The sequence below is a fragment of the Papilio machaon genome, chromosome Z, assembly GCF_912999745.1.
Source record: "Papilio machaon chromosome Z, ilPapMach1.1, whole genome shotgun sequence".
Lineage (NCBI taxonomy): Eukaryota > Metazoa > Arthropoda > Insecta > Lepidoptera > Papilionidae > Papilio > Papilio machaon.
The window spans coordinates 10,606,280-10,615,211 of NC_060016.1; the positions used below are offsets into that span (position 1 = coordinate 10,606,280).

Consider the following 8,932-nt stretch of genomic DNA (forward strand, 5'->3'; position numbering starts at 1 on the left):
TGTTTCATGTTGAAGTGTTTAATAATTTATTTATCAACTATTGGTACAAGTGTCGGTCTTTTTTTTCTTTTGTTCATTGTGTGGAAGACGTATTTTCTTGCATTTAATTTTATGAAATAATCACGGCAATTTAAATTTATACAATCATTTAAATGTAAACTGTATTTAAAATTTTAAACGTTTTCTTATTTAATTTTTTGAATATTATGTCAAATATTAAAAAAAAACAATCAAGTTCGGGCGTAAAAAAATAAATACTAATACTAAAAACTAATACAATATATAAAGTGTAAATGCAAAGCAAGTAATATTAATTTTTTTGTCATTCGCGCTAATTTAAAATGTTTTTTATTCAAAACTTATGTCTGTTATTAAATTTTTCAAACCCATTGATACACAAAATAGTTTTGTTTAAGCATAAAAAAATGTAAAATTGTACGATTTTTAAATAATATGACGTTTAAATATAATTAAATAAATCGCGTTGCTTCAGAACTTACCTCATCGGGATATTTATGATACAAGATTGGTCTCTGTGGTAGATGTTGGTTTTGTTCCTCGTCATCCGGAGTTCGTCCGGATTCGCCACGACTGAAACACGAACTGTCGTGACTACCTCGATCGCTGTCGCCGACCAACTGACTCTCGCGCCCTCCCCACTCGCACTTTTATATCCTGCCCCGACTGTGAGGGCCGGCCGTTTTCCTTTTCCCCGACTGCCCAACTGCCCGACTGCTAGGCTCTCATTTATTTTCGTTGTTAAATGGAAATTGACAATTACTCCGTTATTTTTTTATATTATAGCTTTTTTGGTATTGGTTTTACTTTGGCTATTTTAATGATATTTATTTTTTAGACGTTAAAGACGCTTCTTTACTTCGGTGACATAAAATTTTCATCTTATATCGATGTTGTCATTTCTTTATTCAAAATATAGTCAAGTGATTACTTTATAGGGTAGTGTAGTACCTACCAAAAGATACAACAATGCTGTTTATGTTTTATAAAGTAACTGTTTATTCTTAGAGATGTGTCTTTTAAGAGATTTCGATTAAGAAAACACACTAGGCGTCTACCAGAACACAAACGTTCTGGTAGACGCCAGCAACAACATCAGTTGCACAAATTGGCCGGTTCGCCCGGTAAAATACCACGACCACACAGAAGACAGGCGTGAAGTGGAAGTCATTCCGCGTTTCGTCTGATGAGTGTGGTGCTGGAGGCCTAACGTTAGTCCTCTTTCCTTTCCTACCCTTTTTTATAAGGAAAGGATGGGAAGGGGAGGTGGATTTGATGGAGGAGGTGATGCATGGGAAGGTTAAATATTCTCTTTTTGTGCATCTCCTCCTTCATCGATTGAGGGTAGGTAACGCATCTGCAATCGCGAATATCTATGGGCAGCGGTCGCTTCGCCATTTCGGCGAATTCATGTCGCCGCTTGCTCGTTTACCACCTTGTAACATAAACAAAAAACACTTGGAACTTGAGGTCGTGGGTTCGTATACGCTGACCATAGAAACATTTCTTACTTAACAAACTTCAAAAGCTAATAGCATAAATTAACTATAAAACTAAATGGTCTCATTCAATGTGACATTTCACTTGTGTCTATGCGAATTTGCATTGTGTTAACATCTGTACAAAAACGAATTTTACGTCTTACACAATGTCAGGGCTTGTAAAAAGCCCTTAGTAGAGTGGATGATAAGTAACCAAAATAAGTAGCGACTTTGACGATAATTCCTATAAATATTAAGTGTAACCTCTTTTTTTAAAGTACCCTCATTTGTTTTCTTGTGGTTGGCACCCATGATCGCATGGTCATATTTATTAAAAGTTGCTAATCAAACATGAATAGGCGCTTGATATCATATTTCAATTTGTTAGAATTGGAAAATTAATTTACTCTCATGCCTAACGGTTAATTAGCAGAAATTGTGGATGCAAAATTACGATGAAATTCTCTTGTTAGCGGCCTTCCTATTCAAATATTTGTAACATTCAGTACATTAATTTTAGTTTGCAATGCAACTCTACCTAGATGGGATTTCATTTACATTTTGATCAATGCAACGTGTTTATTTTAGCATAACCATATTTGTAAGTCTTTTATAATATAAAACATTAATACTTGTTACAGTAATTTATTTAGTTGTCATTTATTACTTTACAGGAGAGGCTCTCAAAGTTCCAACAATATTGGAAAATATGCCGCATAGGTCCTTTTACTTTAGCAAAAAAACACGTTTATATTTGTAAATGTGTATTTTTGCTTAGTGCATGTTGTTCACTAAACTAAGCGGGAGCTTTTAACTTTTAACTTTTTTAAAGGTAAAAATCATCAATTTGTTGCTTTGGTCCTTATACATGAGATCCATCAAATATAGAGGTAATTTAAGGAATAATCGTAAATCTATCTATATCTATATATATAAAAGAAAGTCGTGTTAGTTACACTATTTATAACTCAAGAACGGCTGAATCGATTTCACTGAAAATTGGTGGGCAGGTAGCTTAGAACCAGGAATAGGACATAGGATAATTTTTACCCCGTTTTCTTTTCTTTTTTTTTTTTATTCCGCGCGGACGGAGTCGCGGGTAAAAGCTAGTAAATTATAATTAAAGGAGATAATTCAGTATTTTATGCGCCGTGTAAAACTGCAGCACCAAGCTACTCGTAGTTATTGTTAATGTTTAAAGAAATTAAATGTAATATTTGTCACGCATGATAAGTAATAAATTTGATAAAACATTTTATTTTTCGTCACGGTGACAGAATATAAATTTCATAGCATTACACAAAAGAAACTGACCATGAGATAAGTAATAGGCTTTTTATATTAAAGCTGTTTAAAGCTGTATCTTTACGTCATCATAACTCTTCCACTTTCCATTGCAAGATAAATAACTTTTGATTAAAAATTATAACTAATACCAACTAACAATATATCACACTCTAGCACTTGAAAATCAGTCATGAATTAAGTCACTTAAAAAGCAAAACTACGAGGTAAATTTACTCTCCTGACAGTCGAGCAAAAAAAAACATAACATTTCATATATACTTTAAATCAGATTATGGTGGCGTTACGTATCCCAATGTGAAAAGCAATAAGTTAATTTCAGCTCAGCTTAAAGATGTTTTTTTTTTTTTGAGTAAGAGAGATACGAGTAAAACATATTCGATGTGAATGTTTCAAACACTACGAACTCAGTACATTGTGCAGATTTAATTAGCGAGATGAACGGTCAACTTTTACTAAGTATGCTTATACGAGCATATCTACGTATAATAACTTTTGCATTGCAATGTACTTTTATAAATTTTACTGATATTTGCGAAGTTCCAGACGTTAACTTGTATTTAGAAAATCTATATATATAAAAGCAAGTCGTGTTAGTTACACCATTTATAACTCAAGAACGGCTGAATCGATTTGACTGAAAATTGGTGGGCAGGTAGCTTAGAACCAGGAAAAGGACATAGGATAATTTTTACCCCGTTTTCTATTTTTTATTCCGCGCGGACGGAGTCGCGGGAAAAAGCTAGTATATGATAAAGAGAGAAATAACTATCTTTATCTAATTTATAAAACTCAAAGAAATACATAGTTTATGTGTTCATCATCACCATCATCTCACTCACCCCTGAGTTAGCTGATAAGACCTTAGCAAACCAGTTCGCCTAGTGCTGGTTGGTTGACTTCACACGTATTTTTTCACGATGTTTTCCTTCACCGTAAAAACGTCGGAAAATGTAAATATGATGTTCGAAAGTCGAAAAAATTTTGGCGGGGATCGAACCTGGACGTATAAATTGTGGTCCGGTCCGCTCAACAACTGCGCCACAGACCATAGTTTATTTTCAGTTTGCCTGAATTGAACTAAAATCGATGATAGTATTAGGAGTTTGATCGACCGTATGAAATTAGAACCAGCTAAGTTTGGATATTGTAAAATAATAAGACGAACTTGCAACAAGTCTGTACAGATAAATAAAACTGGAGCGTCTGTATGTTTCTTTTGTACCCAAAAGTCCGCGTTTGTTCTGGGTAATCTCTGAAACTGCTGGACTTATAATGATAGTTGGCTGATATATGAGCGAGTTGTATAGGCTTATTGATTTTTTTATTTACACACTGACAAAGTCGCAGGCAATCCCTAGTGGCAAATAAATCTTTTGATAATTTTATGAATAAAAACCGCTGTGATCTTATCATCAAAGGAGTTTGATCAGTCTACCGTAAATCTAATCCTATATCAGTGAACTATTATATTTGGATTAGAAAGGGGGACGCTCTTCTCTCCCACTCCCCTAATACCCACCCTTTCTTATTTCACACGCAGAAAATTATGTTTTTTTTTTTAAATAAGAAGCTTATGATGTTGTACGATAAAATTTTACTAAGCCTGTTTTTTTGGCCTGTTTTTTTTATAGAAAAATACATAATATGAAAAAAAAACGATGTTAGAAAACCCTTTATACAACAATTACATTATATATTACTAATATTATAAATGTGAAAGTTTAGATGTATGGATGGATGGATGTTTGTTAGGAGGCATCTTCAGAAAGGCTTAACGATTTCGATAAAGTTTGGCATGGATGTAAAACATAATTAAGTTTTTTTTTAATTCCCCGCGGACGAAATCGAGGGCAACATCTAATGATTTATTAAAACATTCGAGTATTTCAAATTACACCCCCTTAATTAGTGGTTTAGATACTGTAATGTTCCGACTCCGTGGAATTATTAATTACTAGCTGTCGCCCGCGACTCCCTCCTAGCGGAATTAAAAAAAAAACTTAAAAAGTAGGCTATGTGTTCTTCCAGACTATGTTCTACATCTATGCCAAATTTCATCAAAATCCGTTCCGCGGTTCCAGAAATACTTTCAAACAAACATCCATCAATCCATCCATCCATCTAAACATTTGCATCTATATATATAAAAGAAAGTCCTGTTAGTTACACTATTTATAACTCAAGAACGGCTGAATCGATTTGACTGAAAATTGGTGGGCAGGTAGCTTAGAACCAGGAAACGGACATAGGATAATTTTTACCCCGTTTTCTATTTTTTATTCCGCGCGGACGGAGTCGCGGGTAAAAGCTAGTTTATAATATTAGTAAGATTGTATACAAAACATGAAGGTTCTTTGAGGCGAGGTATTTAAAGATGACTAGCTCATGAATTATCTCTTATTATGCCTACGGTTGCCTTGTTTAATTTATTTAACTATACTCGTATACTCGTATACATACTGTTTAACTATTGCATTAGATATTGAATAATAGTTGATTAGTTTTGTCAATAGATAATTTATAAGTAAATAGGTGTGTGTAATTTTCATTAGTAAAGACCTATGTCTTGTAGCGTGAGAGGTAATTTAAAAAATGCCATGCCAAAAAAGTGCAGGCCGCTTCTCAAGACATGCCGATATCATACGCCGGTCTCTTGCCACCGACAACGTGCCAAGTCTACTAGAACCGACTGGTATTGCAAGAGACGATGGCAAGAGGCCGGACGGTATGAGTTTGATTCCATGGAAGATGGGACGGGTGCTGGTATGGGTTGCTACCTGTTCAGACACGCTGGCCCCATCCCATCTTCATGCAACAGAGCTGGTGCGGCTTGTGAAGCGGCTAAAAAAGCTAAAGCTAACAAATACAGGGGTCTAGGCTCCGAATATGAATTTTTCCCATTCGGTGTCGAGACCCTTGGTCCATGGGGTCCTAGCGCTAGAAGGCTTTTTAAGCTTTTTTTTTTTTTAGTCCCCGTGGCCCCGCCACAATGCGTCGGAGGGCAGTCAGGTTTTAGTGGGTATTCCGGTCGCCTTCTGCGGCCGGCGAGTCCCACACTCCCTATGGGGTCCTAGCGCTAGAAGGCTTTTTAAGGAAACAGCAAAAAGGTTAGTCGACATCACAGGAGACCGAAGAGCTGGCAGCTACTTCGGACAAAGAATTAATTTAGCCATTCAAAGGGGGAACGCTGCCAGTACCTTCGGAACCTTGCCTAAAGGGACACCTTTTAATGACATATTTTAGTTTTTATATTTTATTTAAATTAAATGTAGATTTGTATGTAATATAACTTACAAATTACTCATACACTATGACTATGAATAATTGACCAAATATGATTTAACATTTAAAAAATACAAATCTTTACACGAGATTGACAGCAATAATAGCGGCGTCTAAGTGGAACTTGTTTCTTAAGCCTTCGCTTGAGAAGCGATAGCTTCCCAAATGCAAACAACCTTTTCATCAAAATTCATCTACACAATAAACAAAACAACCTTTTCATCAAAATTCATCTACACAATAAACCAAAACAGTAATTACTTAAATTAATGAAATCCTATTTGGACACATTCCAAAATGATCGATGATTTTAATTAGTTATCTGTCGGTATATAAGTAGATGTAAAATGAACCGATGCCCTGGTCAATGTTGCCGGAGTGCACTGGATGCTGGCGGCACAGGACCGGGCATCGTGGCAATCGATAGACTACGTTCAGCTGTGGACAAACTCTGATCATGATGATGACGATGTAAGTAGGACATACTTTGTTACTTAAATATTGAAATATTTACGTTTAAGAACTCATATTTAAACCGTGCAACCGACACAACGGACAAAAACTCAAAACCAGAAATGTATTTGAATCTAACAAATACATCGTTTAATCTCCATTATAAACTTGTTTAATATATTTAGAGACATGTTTAAAATATTCTAATTTATGCATTTATGTCACATGACATCGAGGTAGAAAAAAATATAAAAACAAGAAAGGTAAATGAACCCAACGGCAGTTGATATTTGGAATGACCGCATCCAAACAATGCAGGTCAAGGAACTTTAGCGGAGATAATGTTTGACATCTATACTTAATACACTTATTTGTAAAGCCTTACTCGGATGACAAACATTTTTATACAAAACTTTAGAAAAAACTTTATTCAGTTAAGTAAGAGGAAGTCTGTCTTTTTTTTCAGAAAAAATCAAATGGTTAGCATTTGTAAGAACGTAAATGCGGAGAGATGATGGGCACATAAGAAAGTAATGAGATTAAATGTGTATTGTATTACAAGGTCATAGTAGACCTAAGAAATAGACCTAAGAATAGAATTCGGTCGGTGAAGGAACATTGCGAGAAGAGTAAAATGCGAGTACTCTTAAGGCAGTTTCCGCCTGTAGTTGTTTACATAGAACATAGCATACCATATCATGCCATGTTCAATAATAATGTCATACACTCGCACCATTCATGTGATAATCGTATTGGAGTTTCAAAGGCGAAACTTATCTCTCCTAAACATATTTCGTTAGACGATGCGCGCATATGAGACTGATTAATTAAGTCAAGACTTTTACACTATTCTGCAAAACCTACCTAGAACTTAACTGATTGAACACACTGTTCACTAGATGTAGTGGTAACGGATCTTTGCACGGCTCTTCTTATCGTCCTTTTAACTTCTCCTTCTGTGGAAATCTTTCCTTCCTCAGTCGTCCCGTCGAGATGTAATTCCGGTTCATTTTAACTTTAATATTAACACAATCACATTTCAATCTGCTGCATTAGTCAGAGTAGCAGGAGTCAGCAGTATTAGGTGGCACACAAAAAACAACTCTCACAGAAATCAGCAACGTCTCTGCTAAAGCAGACTTATCTATTCCTGGCAGAGATGTCCAGTACGATCTGGATTCTTACAAAAAGGCTGCACACACAAACAGATTTAGGGAACGTAGTAACCGGTCCCCGGTCACATGCGGCGTAAGAAAGCGTACATCAAGCAATGGACAGCTTTCACAATGATGGTAAAATAAATGATGACACCGCTCACTAGACTCAGGTCAAACAATTCATCCTTAGTCACTAACTACGTTCTATTTGTATGAGGATGTGCCAAGAGAATCTTTTATTGTTTGGGATGGATGCATCCAGTTAAATAACAGAATCTTAACTAACCAGTAATTTATATCCACGAGAGATGTTTGCCATTTCATTATGAGTTCGATTGTCGCGGGAACTTAAGCCATCGAATAGGTGATAATATTAGCTCATAGTATCTGCGCCTCGGCTAATTCTATTTGAACTTTGATTATTATATTCTAAATTATTATAATAATTATCACTACCATTGACAACGAAACCCATTCAGTAGCTACTGTGACATTCATTATTTACAATTTTAGAACAATCCGATTGTTGACTGATTTCTGTTCTTTGTTATGTTTTTTTCTCGATAACTTGACAAGAGCGGTATTGTGCGGTGGCAATGAGGTCATTGTTGGCCGACTGGTGGCCCAGAGGCGGCCCCGAAGGAAACGTCGCACCGCTGGACATCGGAACGAATGAGACAACGCACCATTGTTTAAATTATCTACTCTTTTCTATTGTTCAACCCGTGACGTCATTTTATATCATTAGCAACATTTCTTGGGTCTTATTTCTTACTTAAGAAGAATAAACAAAAATTATTTCGAAGTCAAATAATGATTTCGGTCGTAACTGTTACTAATAAACAAGTAAAAGTTAGGCCTAGAGATGAGTAAGAATTTCCTTATCGAGGATACTAGGTTTGCGGAAGTGTTTACGTGGAACATTAATATGCCGGCATCATCCCGGCGACCGCCTCGCGCAATGCCACGCCAATACATTACTGGCCCCCACATAACACCTTTGAGGTTTATTATCTTCATTTTATAGCAAGAATAGCAAGTAAGTTCCAATTCAAACATACCATAGACCAAGTACACCAAAACTCTATTATTATTCCAAAGTTATCTTTGTAAAATGCTTTTTCACACAAAAATTCATTTTATATTAGAATTATTACAAAACAAATGAAAAACTGAAATATTGCAATGGCCGCCATGTATGAAATTTGACGTTCCTCATTTTAATGTCATAAA

At 35.5% G+C, this 8,932-nt stretch overlaps 1 protein-coding gene across 1 annotated transcript in view; it reads right to left on the reverse strand.

Annotated features, from left to right (window-relative positions):
* Nucleotides 1-650, reverse strand: part of LOC106717280 (neprilysin-2) — a 41,017-nt gene extending 40,367 nt beyond the window's left edge. Inside the window, exon 1 of the mRNA XM_045686275.1 lies at nt 501-650. Within this exon, the coding sequence (XP_045542231.1) occupies nt 501-565 (65 nt within the window). The 5' untranslated portion in view covers nt 566-650. The remainder of the gene's footprint in view (nt 1-500) is intronic.
* Between the last annotated feature and the right edge of the window lie 8,282 nt (nt 651-8,932).